This window comes from Myripristis murdjan, chromosome 1, assembly GCF_902150065.1.
Source record: "Myripristis murdjan chromosome 1, fMyrMur1.1, whole genome shotgun sequence".
Taxonomy (NCBI): Eukaryota; Metazoa; Chordata; class Actinopteri; order Holocentriformes; family Holocentridae; genus Myripristis; species Myripristis murdjan.
In genome coordinates, this window is record NC_043980.1 from 13,838,312 (window position 1) to 13,854,133 (window position 15,822).

At 41.7% G+C, this 15,822-nt stretch overlaps 1 protein-coding gene across 4 annotated transcripts in view; it reads left to right on the forward strand.

Annotated features, from left to right (window-relative positions):
* The window catches only part of LOC115367672 (alpha-1,6-mannosylglycoprotein 6-beta-N-acetylglucosaminyltransferase B-like), a 145,033-nt gene that overhangs the window by 70,924 nt on the left and 58,287 nt on the right, over window positions 1-15,822 (forward strand). For all 4 annotated transcript variants that reach the window (XM_030063547.1, XM_030063529.1, XM_030063538.1 and 1 more), the window contains one exon: window positions 6,440-6,609. In XM_030063547.1, coding sequence (XP_029919407.1) covers window positions 6,440-6,609 — 170 coding nt within the window. The remainder of the gene's footprint in view (window positions 1-6,439; window positions 6,610-15,822) is intronic.

The following is a 15,822-nucleotide window of genomic DNA, read 5'->3' on the forward strand; positions in this document are numbered from 1 at the left end:
CAGTGTTGATCGGTACCAGGGCTTCAAACTGGTTCAAGGAACAGAAATGAAAACAGAAAACAGGGATAAAAAAATAAATAGAGAAAAATAACTACAAAAAACTATATCATTTTTCAGAACAGACACATTACTTCCTGTTTAACTCTTTAATAAGGCTGTTCCATTGAAGTTGTCTTAAAGGTTACTATTTCTGTTTGATCTCCATACTCCTGCCTCATACACATTAGTGCACCTCGCCTTTAAAGGCGAGGTGCAAAGGCGTTGTGAAAAGTCACTGTGACAGTGTGACACCTACATAACATGATAATATAAAGTAGCTTCAACCAGCAGCTCTATAGCTCACTCTGTCGGCCAGTTGGTCCAAAAAAAAATTTCCACACCCTTTGACGACCCCAGTTTTTGCCCTAAGAGGCTAAAATTTTGGCTTGGCTGTCAAGTGGGTCTTTTACAAAAAGTTACATAAGTTCCAAATGGATTCACAGACTTGCACAAGATTTTGTGGAAAGGTTGGTCATGAGCCAAGGGACAGATGATTAAATCTTGATGCCTATGGCAAAAGGGGGGTGTGGCAATGGGAGTGGCCTATAACAAAAAGGCACATAACCTCTAAACAGATTCATGTAATATAGCAAACTTTGCAGAAAGACACAACACCTAGACAACACACACAAATAGACATACACACCGTTTTCACTGCACCCTATACTTTGTCATAGACTCTTGTGGGAGGCATCATTGGACAGAGGTTCCTTTCTCAGCTGTGCGTGCTAGCTCCGCCATCACATTCTGTTGTCCATCATTTCATTGGTCCACAAAGCTGAGCCCACCCTACAGCAACTACAACTTTCTACCTATGAGGACCTCAGGACCTGAAATTTACCATGGAGTGTTTGTGAGTTTATGTGTGTAAATACATGCACATGTGGATGCATGCACATACCTTGTCACAGCTATTGTGAATTCATGCTCCTTCAATTATGTTAGATCATAAACATTGTATTTCAATAGTTGAATACTTGGCCTACTGAGATTAAGTTTCCTTCTTTTGTATTAAATTGAGGTATAGTTCTTTACAGTGCTTGACCTATTTTTGTTAATATTTCCCCTCAATTGATTTGGATGTGAAACATTTGCGTAGGGATATTTTGAGAATAAATATGAACAAAGCTAAACAATCATTGTTTATTTTTAGCCCTGGTCTATAACAGTTTTATTTCTGTTAAATTATACTTTGTTTTAGGCTTATTGTATATGGATGTTAAATAGAACAGTAATAACATTTTATTATCATTATTATCATCATTATCATTATTATTATTATTATTATTGTTGTTGTTGTTGTTATTATTGTCATTATTATTATTATTATTATTATGTACTTTAATTGATCAGTGTATTTATTTGATACTGTATAATTCTGTGATGTATTATTGTGTAAATTTGTGGCTGGTCAGAACAACTTGAGATAAAAAATCTTTGTTTTAGGCCTTGTTTAGCATGTGCCCATTTGTTAATTCACTTCCTCTGCCTGTGTTTGGCCAGCGGAGAGCAGAGTGACCTGTGGCTGATGAAGTGCAGACAGTAAAGGAGAAAGATGGAAGGTGAAACGACAGAGCAGGAGGGAGGTGGAGGGAATAAGAAAGAGGGGACGCGAGGAAGAAAGATGGTGGAATGTGATGAAGGGAGAAAGAGAGGAGAGGGGAGGGAGAAGGGAAAAGTAGAGCTAGAAAGGAGGAATGCAGAGGAGAGGAGGGAGGGAGAAGGTGAGATTAAGGGGAAGGCGGGGATGGGAGTTGGCACTGCCAGCTTGTGTTGCCGCCGATGGCCTTCTATCAGACAGCTGTGACCTTCAGACCGGCTGGCTGAAGCCACAGTGCATGGGCAAGCAGGGTCACACTCATGCACACACACACACACACACATTAAGCCTTGTACTAACAGATGCTGAGACAGGAATTAGCATTCTGCTGTCGTTAGCCTGTCAGCGATGAGTGGAGTCGAGCAGCGGAGTGGCATCGCATACTTCAGCGGCTCTTCGACTCTCCAACTCTTACATTCACACATAAGCGCACCAAGGACCTTCCAAGGTTTATACATACAAACATAAAGTAAAGCACCTCTCACATCCACGCATGAAAGACTGTAGGTTCCCGCCTTATCCCAGATATATCAATCACGCAACAACGTACAGAACAAGGGACGCGTCGAGAACAGGCTTTGATGTGCGGTATAAAAGTTTAGGGAGAGGCATGGCGGCTGAACACGCGTACAGGCAGATGGGGCACTGTAAAGGTGAGCGAGACATTTTGAACAGGATCACGTTGTTATCGTACTTCAGCGTCTGCCTCAGCGGGTTTGGCAGGTCTTTGTGTTCAATCCTCAGGGGGAGTTATAACAGTAGAGAGTAGCTTTAGATCCTTTTGAGAATCCCCCTGGGCTCTCGGGGAGTGAGCGAGCATCCACGCACGCTGAAGCACAGAAGTGAGAGCGCGCGCACACACACACACACACACATACAGATAGACACACATTCTGCTGGAGTGCACTGATGTATGTCAGTGTGAAACAAATACACACAAACAAACAAAAACAAACAGCCGAAACCCATCTGTACACACACACACACACACACACACACACACACACACATACCATCTGGGAGTACCATAAGTCCACTGTATAAAGAGCTCTACCCTCTGTGTGTTCAGATTCCTAAGGGAGGCAGCTGGCCATGATATAGCAGTTTATTAGGATGCTCAGCTTTAGCTTCAGAGTCACCCTCGCTGTTGTCGACTTCCTATTGTGTGGCTTCTCCACCCGTTCATCTTAATTTGCAAGCGAATATGTGTGCAAATGTGAGATTGTGTAGGCAGTGAGTGGTGTGCGTGTGCGTTTATGTTTATGGTGATCTGTGCGGTACATGCAAACCACCCACACCAACTCTCTCCCTTTCTCTCTCTCTCTCTCCCTCTCCCTCTCTGTCTCTCTTTCTCCCCTCGGTTTTAAGTATCGATTTCTACTCTGTGATATAAAGGTTACATTTCCAGCGTGGTTCTGATAGGTTTCATTGAACTCCCCTCTATTTCTGTTCCATCACGGAGGAATTAACATTTGCAAATGGAGATGAATGCTGCCTATTAGAGAGAAAAGTGAAATCCCTCCTCAGCAGTCTAGCTACCCAAGAGCACGGGTGCAAGTTGCCAGGTTTTGAAAACCACTCTTACCTTTCCCTATTAACTTTGCATTTGTATGTGAATGCCAGATTTATAGGACCCATTCCGCAGTTGTTCAGCTCTGTTGCGAATGTGTGATATTCTCCTCATTTATTTAGCAGTGTTGTTGTGTAGTTGCCAGTATGTGGTATTCGCCTCCTTCCCTCTGCAGCTTTGCGTGGTTGTGTGATACACCCTCACCACCACCAAGCCAGGAGAATGAATATATACTGGCTCCATGAATTCCCCCCGTTGCCATCTGCCACCCAAACTGTAATTAAATTTCACTTATCTTTTTTTATGAAGCTGAAGTTAATAGAGCAGGCTTATTAAATCAGAGGATTTTTCACGCCAGCCCGAGTCTCAGTGGTGCTTGACTCTGCCACACATGCACCATTGTCAAATATTTCACTGTACACAAGTGAGCTTTAGGACATCAGTGGGGTGGTTTTAGCAGTTTTGTGTGTACAACTATAATATCACTAATGAGAGCCTCCCAGAACTGTATTGAATATTTTAATATTAATGTCCCAGCAATACGCCGAGGCCTTAAAATACTATTTTTTCTTCCTTATTTCATCCTCTTTGCTGTGCCATTCAAACACAGTCTGTTCCAGGATCACAAGATGCTGTGTATGAGAGAAGTGTGTGCCTGCCAGTGTGTGTGTGTGTGTGTGTGTGTGTGTGTGTGGGCAGCGGGGTGAGGTATCTCAAAATCTAGATGCTAAACCTAAGACATTATTAGACTGTGACTTAGGGCATGATGGGGAGTGTGGGGGGATGGGGGGACGGACGAGGGTGGTACAGAACACTTCTAAGAAGCTCAAGGAAGCTTTTAATCATTTCTCCCACAGTTCAAAGCTGCAGATACAGGACATGCACATGCATACATACAAGCTGAGAGAGCGTGAGAGAGAAAGAGAGAGAGAGATAGCAAGCAATCTCCATCAAAACTTTCCCCACTAAGTCCACAGCTGGCTGTAAGCTCATTATGTAAGTTGCATGGTGAAAGTTGTGGACTACGTTTGTCAGCCATTGCAGCGGGAGGTGTTCATGCTGCGTTAGCTAATCGGGATTAGCAGAACAACATTCAGACATGGCTGTGTCTAATCCACTGTGAGAAGCAACATGTTGTTCATTTCACTAAATTATGCAGTAGCTAGGTGGGCACGCATGACAGCTTTGTGGCCTGTATGTGCAAAGTTGTGAAGTCCATCATGTAAATTATGATAATTCCTGTGCATGTTTTACACCGCTTGAATACAAAGAGGATTTCTCCTTCAGGCGCCTAAGAATTAGTTACAGTTCTTAGCTGTATAGGCAGACTGTGCATGTGCAATGACTTGTGAAGACTATAATGATGGATTTGTACATGTGCATGCTGTCCCATTTGAACATGAGAGGATAATTCACTGCAGGTTTGGAGGAATTAGTTTTTCGTTCCCATAATTTCCATCTGGAAGTTTGAAATTATAATGATTGCAATCCTCAAACTAATTACAGCAGTTTGCACTGGTGAAGCTAAACTTTCAAGCCCTGTAACATTATACCATACACACACACACACACACACACACACACACACACACATATATATATATATATATATATATATATATGTATGTATACCAGTATATTTTAAAATAACAATTTTATTTTACCTGTGGTCTGTGAAGTGTACAGTTTCACTAGATGGCATCTTGGCTGGATGTCATTAAGCATATGCTCTGACAGAGAAAATAAACCTTGCCATATGCAAAAAAATATTTTGCATATGGTATTTCTTTGAGTTTGCACAGTCCAGTCAGCATTTGGGAGTATATAAACAGCTTTCTTCCAAGGCCGGACACAGATGAGGTAGCGAACAAGAGAGCTTGTCTAAATAAAAAAGGAGGAAAAAGCAGTAAGTCAGAAGCTCAGCAATAAGGGGAAAAAATCAGTCAAAATAAATCATTTCACTGAACCATTACAAAATCAATTCACATTAAAAATTGAAGGTATACTGCCCAGTGCGTGCCTCGATAGACTCCATCTGCTTCGTGACCCTGAATAACAATAAGTGGGTACAGGAGATGAATGAATGAACTGATGAATGATGAATAAGGTATACTGTATGTTTTCAGTTTCTAATGGCTGGAGAAATTGCAATACCATGTGTAACAGTGCCTTAAAATGGTGGTAGTACTGCACGCACTGTTTTACCATGGTAGAAAAGGTCCGTGGTCACCACCATTACAGCATGTTAGACTATGACATTGTGTTAGCAAAGCTGTAACCACACAGTCAGTACAATTAACCTTGCACTGTCCAATTCCAGAGCTTATTAACAATCCTGAAACTAATGTGCGATTTGTGGAGACCTTTTGGACCCAATGTTTGTTGTCAAAATTAATGTTGTAGTCAAGCCCATCCCACACTTCCCCCTGCTGTTTAAGAAGCAATCTCCGCCTTTCATTCCTTAAAAGTCACAATGGTGAAGTCCATGAAGTGACACTTAAGTGAAAAGGTCACATTCTGAGGCCAAAAGAGAACATGATGAGAAACAAAACATGACATGTTTGGTTTAGCTTAGCCATTAGCCTGCAGGCACAGAGCTTAGCAAAGTTTGTCTTAGGCTGGCCTCCACATTGCTTTGACGTATCCTTTTAGAGTGGCAAGAGTTCACATCAAAGGTGGTTGAGAAGCACCTTCAGGAGGCAAGCGGTAAATTCCTGTGTCTAATCAAATTCTGACTGATTCTTAGCTCACAGATCTAGGCACTTGCCAGATCAAGCCACAGATCTTCCCAACATTTTGACATTTTTTTTTTTTTTTTTTCAGACGAACAAACAAATTAGTAGAAAAGTGAGTTTGTTCAAGCCCCACTCTGTCTCAGCTTGCCAAAGTCTGTTGGCACTCCCTGCTGCAGGCACATTGCTCAGCAGAAAAATTATGACCTCGCCCATTTAGGACACAGGAAATATATTCTATTATCATACCACTGGCCGTCAATGGCAATGCATCATCCTCGTTTATTCCCTTTATTATCTTTGTTTACATGCAAGGTTACTGTTGCTCTTGGTATCATATAGTGGTTGGATAAAATTGCATCATGCATATGTAAATGCAATTAAAAAACAAATATTGTTATTATTCTGTGCAAGCTGCTGTCATAAAGAGATATATTCTCTTGAAGCTGCTTCACAGTATCTAACTCCCTGCTGCAATACCTTTGTGTCCCTCCTCAGATCCTGGTCCATGTAGGCTTCCTAACAGAGGAGTCTGGGGACGTTTTCAGTCCCAAGGTGTTGAAAGGGGGTCCTCTGGGAGAGATGGTCCAGTGGGCTGACATCCTCACCGCCCTCCATGTCCTGGGACACAACCTCAAGATCTCCATGTCTGTCAAGGAGCTGCAGGGGTGAGTCATGATGATGCTAAAGCCATGTGATAATCCACTTTGCGACTCATTGTCTCTTTCTTTTAATGAGCCAAAGTTTGCTTCCTTACATAGTATATCAGGTATTGAATGTGCTGGACCTTGCTCTGAAAGGAGTGAAATCCAGGGCATTTTAAAAGTTAGAACTAGCAGCATAAATCATGTTGTTGCTAGTCACTGAGGCGGCTGAAAACAAGAAAAACTCTTAATATCACCAGGTATCAAGGGTCAGTAGGTTTGTGTGTATGTGTTCATTTAGTGGTATTTCTCTCACTGACTGAGGAAGTAAATCTGTTGACTGTCAAGATTGGTCGTCATGCTTAATTGGACCAGCACCAAGGTGTTGTGCTTCTAAAATATCATGCTTTCAGTATTACATTTTACCTATAAACTGCCTTGAATTTTGTCATTTTGTGATCACAGTTGTATTTAACGTGACAGAAATCAGATGATCGACATGTTCGACTAGTTGCTGTATCTCTGCGCTCGTGTACCATTTGTAACTCTTGTACCATTTAGGAAAGTAGCATGCTGTAATTACGCCCCATCTCCAGTTAACCCATAGATTAGGCAAGAGGGCCTTAATGTCCTGTTGATTACTTATCGCTGTATTGATCCCATATCGACGCACTGCCCAGTTTCCTGTCAATGTGATGGCAATGCTGTGTGTCTTTTTAACTCCTGCGTCAGCATGCTTACGTGTTTCTGCTGACTGATACAGCTGTGGAGCCAACACACACACACACACACACACACACGCACACACACACACACACACACACACAAACACAAACACAAACACATTGATGGACGTAAATCTCGCCTGTTGAGGAGGAGCCCTCAGGGTCGTTCTACCCAGTCTCTGCGATATCTACTTCATAGCCAAGACTGTGTAAATCATACAGGTTGTCAGCCTCACTACCCTCAAGCCAGTCCCATGGAGATGGATTGCTAACATAGTACAGTAGAACAGGAATTATGAAAAAGGGTGTCTGGGAGTTTTTTTCAGACCTCCCTTAGGAGACAACTGAATCATGCTGAGGATAGACAACATCTCTGTTTAGCCTTGATTGGGCCTGTAGCCATTGTCTGTCTGCCATCGTTGGTCATTCTGATGACACCGGTATGGAGTATAGATCAATATAATGATGTCTACAGCAACCCAGCTGTACTGTGCATTTTACATTGTGCACTGCCCCTGACAGGTCTCACAAATCATGGGAGAAATATTGTATTGACCCTCGGCCTTTGGCAGTCATTTTGTAGACACATAACACCTTTAGAGAGAGTGAGGGAGAGTGGGTAAAATTTAGAGGAATTAAAAAAAAGAGAGAGCTTATGGATGGCAGGGACTACACAGGCATGAGTTCAGTTGTCAGGCTCGAAATTGATGGCAGTGTCATTTTTATTGACTGCATGACACAGTGGTATCTTGGGAACCACATTTTCAAGATGTTCTTTCTCACAGCGCAGGATTTATTTTTTAGGTGAACTGTGCAGGACAATCTAGACAAAAAAAAATGGCACTAATCTACAAGCACAAAGTATTATTTTGTCTTCCTCGGCTTTTGGAAAGTGTTTGCAGCAGAAAGTAGCTTTTAGCTTTGGATTACTTTGGCAAACAGTTTAATCTCACTTCAGACCACTTGGATCCTGACTCAATCTTTTTAAAAACACTGGTGTGAGAAGGAGTACATCAACTCTGTCTCCCGTTGTCTCTCTTTCCGCATGGTTTACTGCAGAAAAGTGGAGCAGGGCATGCGTACACAATGTGTCCATTCAGTTTGTTTATGTGTCACTTTGTGGTGGGTTTTTTTACACCTTTTCTTTCCCTTGGTTCCTGACTTTAGAAAGACAAAGGTTCAGCCAGCGTGATAATGCAGTTTTGATGTCTCTTTGTGGTATTGGGAAAATGCTGTGCTTTTCTGCCTTCATCTGTCGCTGTAAAATATGTACAGTAACATCTTTACTGGTCTTTGGTTTATCTTATTGTGTAGAATGGCATTAAAGACTTTACTATGGTGCTTTATTCTAGCATGTTCTATGCAATATGTGAACTAAAGTATCCATTCAATTAAACCATCAAATGGCAAAAACATTTCTTGGGCAAACAGATGCAAGCTAAAGGTGGATAGGCCATGTTAAGTCATTTGAATGCACAAGTCTACAGTATAGTTTTTTGTGTCAGTACTGAGGCAAGGACATTTTTTTTGCTGTAGGTAGCAGATTAATGTCATGAAAAGCAACAGTATTGATTTTTCTTTGACAGCCTTTTGCAGTGCAACAGCAGGGGGAAACACATGTTTTTTTTATGAAGGCATGAGCATATCATACGGCAAAAAAAAAATCTGCTGTATTGTCTTGTTGATTCTCTATTTTGCCAAAGATGATAAGAAGCAGCATAAGCTGAGTTGTTTGCTTTGTGCACATTCGCTTAATTTCATGGTCTTGAAACTACAAAGGCAATCACCACCTTTTGTTAGCAAAAAGCCAGGAACTGAGGAAGCCAGCTGAGTGTTTTTTATTGTAATTACCTCGTACCCTACATAACACTGCAGCCTACAATCAGCAACACTTCAGAAAAAAAAAAACCCACAGATGCAAATATACAAGTGGAAACAATGAGAAATATATGTCATATTTCTAGACATCTAACCTGTGGTTAACTAAGGTAGGGGCAAACCAGTTGCATGTTTTAAATAATAATAAATAAAGGGAACAACTATTACCAATTTAGCCAGTGATTTACTAACAACTGCCATTCAAGCTTATTACACAGAATTTCTACTATAGATTTCATTTTAAATAATCCTTACAGTGAATCAGCCATGTATGAAAAATCTTGCATCACTTGAGCCCTGGTTGACTGGCTACACTTCTTCCTCCGCATCATCATCCTCATTGCCCTCTCTGTGTTTATCCACAGGCGTAATATTGTGGCGCATACAGAAAACACCAGTGATCCGCTCTCTGGGCTGTACAGCTGCTCCACCTTTGCAGTCGAGGCAGTGAAACCTCAAATTCAAACATGCGCTCCACCACATTTCTTTTCCTAATGGAGGAGTGTGACGTACATGATCAGTCTCCTCATGAGATGAAATGAAATGAAATGAAATACATTGTAATCAGGAAATGATGTAATGTAATCCATAAGCCTCAGTAAGCTGTTGGTAGATTTAAACGTAATTTTCATGTTTGCGCGTACAATAAAACATGCTATCACTGGATGGTAGTGTGCACAATCCTGGTCAGGTGCAAGGAGCTATTATAATGTAAGACAATGGTTTCATTGTCTTACAGATAATAGTTTGCTGGTGTGATAATTGTAAAGAGGTATACTGGCAATTTACTAACATCACGTTAAGTGGAATATAATGAAATATTTCAAAAATAGAAGTTGAGGCGAAGATGTGTCACCTATATTTCTTGCTTCTTCTACAGCAGTCTTCAAAGATATTCATCAGCTGTTTCTTTATTGATGTCTCTCTGTCCCCATTTACACTTATATCTACATACAGTTTATGCGCATTTCATTTACACTGATCAATCAATCTTTGTTTGGAGGATTGAAATCCAATTGCACCCCCAGCAAAAATTATATATATGAAAAAAAAATTAAACAGCATGACAGCATACCCAACATCTTTATCTGTCTGATCTTTTTGCCACATCATTTTTTTTGGACCGTGACAACTGGCACCTTTTCTCACCTGCACTCCAGTGATGACTCTAGCTGCACTCTATTTGTACATCAAATGCGCCTGTGATGCACGGGGTTGGCATGCTGAAATCACTTGGGTAATGTGCCGTTTACCCCACTTGGAAGAGATGGTGAGACCAGTGGAAACATCAAAGAAGAGCACAAAGAACACAATGACACTAGACACAGATAAACACAAGGGAAACTGGGCACCGAATAGAGTGCACAGACTCTGAAGCTGCTGCTTTCCTGTGCATGTGAATGGACGTTTCTCAGCAGTGGGGTTTCTCTCCTGCTGGTGCTATCGCTATAGGTCAACGTGGCATATTCCAGGTGGGATACAGTAGATGACATGTGGCTTGTGTGCTCAGATGTATTTAGACTTGGTCAATTTGTGGCCAGAACACATCTCAAGACGTCATCCCCGATGTGGTTTAAGAAATCCAATACAGTTCCCGCCCCAATACCTCTTGAATGCATTTGGCCTTTTAGCCATCTGATCATTATCTGACCAGCTCAAAACACATGAAGTGCTTAAGTGCAAATAGAATATTTGATTCCCTCTCCCCTGTTATTTTCTTCTTCTGCAAACATCTTTCTTTACTCCCTCTGTCCGTTTCCAAGATAGTTTACAAAAATACCCATAAAGGCGGGATGTGAGAGTAAGGCATTTTAAAAGCTCCAGCTTTTTTTCTGCCAGAAAACAGGGAGATGGACAGATGCCCAAGCAGACAGAAAAGCAGACAGACAGATATGGCCAGAAAAACTGATAGCCTGATAAACAGACCAACAGGCAAATGGGCTGAAAATCTGGACAGGCAGGCAGATAGAGAAACGAATGGAAAACCAGGCAGGCATAGGGAGAGACAGACAGACAGACAGCAATAGCCCCACTGAGGCTGCTTAGTGCAAGCTCAGTCCAAGCACAGATTTGGAAACAGCTTTTCTTTTCTTTGGCTAGCGCTGCCCAGCAGTAGAGCAAAGCTGAACAAAAAGTGTCTGGGGTCTGTCTACCTCCACAACTATGAAGAATAGCTTTTATGTGTGTGTGTGTGTGTGTGTGTGTGTGTGTGTGTCTGTTTGCACAACATTTTTGAGTGTGTGTATGTGTGTGTATTTTGTGATGCATTGTTCTCATGGCCACATCCGAGGATTGTGATTGGCCAAAGAGGAAGCAGTGGGTAGCTGTAATTGGCCGCTGAGGGGATGATTAGGGCCAGTGTTGTGTTACAGTATATACGGTGCAGTCGGGTCTGTAGCTCAAGAATGTGCTGTAGACAAGTGGGCAGACATTGTTCACTAGAGAGGCATGAACAAGATATAGCCAGCAGACACGCACACACACACACACACACACACACGCACACACTCACACATACTGTATATTGGGCTAATCCATCATGAGAACATAGTTATCATGAGAGCAAACCCCAAAACTACTTAGATGTTTTAGTAGATTGTTCGCTCCAGTGCTCAGTGCTAATGCGTACATATGCTCTTTTGAGTGATAGTGGGCAACTAGCGTATATCTCAAAAGTGAGAGAATAAAAACATGCAGCTCTAAAACTAAACAGTAAGTAAATTATGTTTTAAATTATGCACAACCCTATGAGTTTCATATAGCAGATTAGTAAACATGTCTATCCAACTTGACAGGAAAGCTTTTGAATGTCATGTTTGGATGAGCTGTTGGTGCTTTGAACTGCTTGGATCTATTTTTTATATTTTATCAACTGCCAGGACCCGTTGCAAGGTCCTGTTCTGTTAGTGTTATGTCATTGGTTACATTGTGCCTCAATCCAGCTCATGCATCTACTCGCTGTGTTACCCGCTGGATCGTGGCTGACCGCAGCAAACAGTGTGAACGTCACAAGAAACAGTGAGGATTCAGCCAAATGCAGCACCTGCAGCAAGAAAAATTTCTGCAAGGGGAAGCATTTCCAACACAATGAAGCATTGCACAATTTTTGACATGTTGCAGGTATCTGGAAAGCCTTCAGATACAGCAGATACAGAACAGCTCAGGTATATCACACACAAACACTGATGACATTCACTTGCAGGCGGTTCCAGCCATGAATTTTAAATAATTCATTTTAAATGATCATTCAGGGGCAGTGGCAGCTCAGATTTGTTTGCCAGTTGTGGCTGTTGGCTCTGTAGATAATGCAGCCAATATGGATGTAGCAATAATAAAATAATGCATCTTGAAACCACACTACTCTGCACATGTGGGGCACAGAGTTGATGCGCAGAGTAATCCCAGTGGGAAATGGGAAGCATGAAAAGATCTGGAATGTGGTCATCTGGATGAAAAGCTCATCCGTGGCAAAGGCTGATTCTTCTTGATCCTTTTTGGATCAAAGGCTGAGAGGGCCAAGTATGAAAGTGTTACTGAATAAATCAACGACCTAGCCAAGAAGAGCTGGTGTTAACTGATTATATTTGGAACAGTATACCTGGCTGTATTTCAGAATGGTTATATTTGTTTTTGTTTCCCTTACTGTATGAATTTGTTACACTATCTAACACTTATCTATTATTCATGACATCAAGCTTAAATTTGGGTTCTTATTCCCCTATATATGCAAAAGAGTAAAAAGTGGCTTTGGTTCAGAATTAGAATCAGAATCAGAAACAAAAAAAACTTTATTGATCCCTGAGGGGAAATTGGGTTGAGGCATTCATATTTTTAACCAAGATTCAATAATGGCAGTCAGAATTGATAAAAAAGGAAAACATTCATCAAGATTTAAGATTTAAGATTATTTCTTTACGATCAGAATCAGGTTTATTGCCACGTAGTTTAAAAAGGAATACAATGACTTTGTCTTATACGCTAGTGCAAGAGCAGAAAATGTCAACAGTACATAGTAAAAATAAGTCAAGTAGACGAATACTTAAACACACACGCATAAATACAATTGCACACACTCAGGTATAGCAGAAAGACATTAGTTCAAGCCAGTTTTGCTGCCACATGCTGCTGTTCCATCCTGAACTGAATACTCAATTGGCTGTACTATGAAAAAAAAAAAAAAAAAAACCTTTAGAGGTCTCAGTAACTTGTGTTTTGTGCTCCTTGCTCTCTGCTCTGTGTACACATTCATCATTTTTTGTGTTGATGTGATTTTGATGTTGTCTCCCGGCCTGCAGGTCGTGGTGATACAGAGAATGATTTGGTTTTAATCTCCCTCTCCTGTGACAGAGCAGAGACATATCTCAGTCCCTGGGCTGTCAGTGTGCAGATGGATGGACTGATGATGGAGTGTGTATGGGGAAGCCTGCAGGGAGATGAAGGAAGGGAGGGGCAGGGAGGGGACCAGAGTGCTGAGTCAACATCTGTGGTGGGTGGGGGGCTTATTATGCAAATATGCAAATAATGGATTTTTGCACAGATTCTCTCTTGGAAGACTCACTTATAAATGGCATCCTTTGTTTTTAGAGCTTGGATTGTCCTTCATTTATGCACAAAAAGAAAATTTTACTTGCGCGCACTCACACACACACACTCTGTCTCTGTCAAATACACTTTCACACACATTATAACCCCACACACGCCAGCACACAAACCTGAGCAAATTCAATACAAGCTTTTGCATCTCCTGTTCTCTGCTGAGTGTGCACTCCTCTCAGCGGGGGCCAGCAGAATACCTTGATGGAAATGGGGCTGAATTTGGTGCCAATTAGATTGGCAAGGCACCTGAGATGTATTACCGTGAGTGGGAGAAAAGACAGGGCTCCTCCTGCTCTGCATTTCAGACCGGAGGTACAAAATCACTGGGAGCTGGCTCAGTCGATGTGATAGAGAATGGTCAGCATTATAGTGCCTTATCCCATCACTGCTGTAATGATACAGTCAGAAAGTAAGACTGATAGAAAGAAGAGAGAGGCTGATAAGGGTTGACACAGGAAGCACAGGAAGAAAGACAGAGAGAGAATAGAAAGAAACAAATTGAATATAAAGAAGCAAGCAGAGGTAGAGCGACCTTCTTTATTCACCATCATTATAGCCATGTTTCAAAACATCATCTCTGACACCGCCGGCCTTTTGCTCAGTCAGTGTAGAAAGGAAAGGCTACATTATCTCCGTGTTACATCATGGAGGTTAAAAAGGCCAGAGAAAAAACTCAGGCAGGGGAAAGCCAAGACTAAAATGGTCTTTCCCCACTGCAGGCCCAGCAGGGCTCGCTAGGCTTACATAATGATTTTCCAGACGTAACTAAAGGCAACAAAGATGAATATGACATTTTAGGGCAATTGACAAATCAGCTCTGTGGGTAGCAAGATGAAAAAGAGAATCAGAGAAATTGGAATTCGAAAGAACCTGCATGGTGTGTCCCTGTTTAACCCTGTGCTCAGGGCAAGTGACTGGACTCTCGCTTTCTGTGCAATTTTCCATTTCTACTTTGAATTTCTTTCCTCTGCTAGAGGCTTTACACCGCTAAAAGGCAGACTGGGACACCAGCAGAAGAGGAAGTGCTAGCCTAGCGTGGTAATTTGTCTTGTTTGCTATGGTTACTATAGCCATCAAAGTTGGTCTCACACTGACATAATTGCAAGTAAACCTTTTGATATTTACTAAAGCACAGGATGTCTAGACAGGTGTAAAAAAAAAATATATGTAAAGACTAGGCAAGCCTATCTGAAAGTGGACTGCAACTGCAGCTTGAATCACTGAACCTGAACAATTTCCACTCTGTTATTTCATGCTCCTAGTGTACGAGTCGTGTGTCGTGTGTACACGCACCATGAACAAGATCAAGCATGAGGCAGAAACAACATTGCCTACTGTACCATCTGTCAGTCTTTTCACTTCAGCCAACAGCCTTTCTGCACTCCTGTTTTTTAGTGTTTGTTTAGCTTGGGCCTGCCTCCATTGCCCACAGTTATGTAATGTTAACCAGCTAGCCTAAGTACAAATAAACAATGATGGCTCGTGGATGAAAACCGTAATATTGCTGCTGAATAAGCTATAAATTATGTCATGCATAACTGAATACATCCCTACACATCTGTGCATACAAGCAAACAGGAACACCAAACATTAAACCAAAAACAGCCAAAAACAGTAGGCACAAGCTCCACCTAGATCTTAGTGCCTGCACGTTTCTACAACAGGTGCCACTGCCACTCACATACTCACACACACGGACGTACTTACTTATGGACATTTTGTATTCTTAGCCAGGCCTGCTTACAGCAAAAATAATGCATAGATACAGAAGTTTGGGATGCCACTGGAGAGGCTGTTTTACATTCCTCTTTTTACAGTTTGATCTGTTAAAATTGAAAACGGGGCTCCGCTGTCACTGATTCTGCCTCAGTGGACACTACAGAGCTGGTGATCTCATAGAAATTTAAGCCTCTGTATTGGCATGTGCTGACATGCTGTGTGTTGCTAATGTACTGTTATGTACACAGTAAAGAAAAGGAATTTGTTGAGAGCAACAAACCACACTGCTGGTCCACACCGAAGTCTGTAGGTGTGAAGC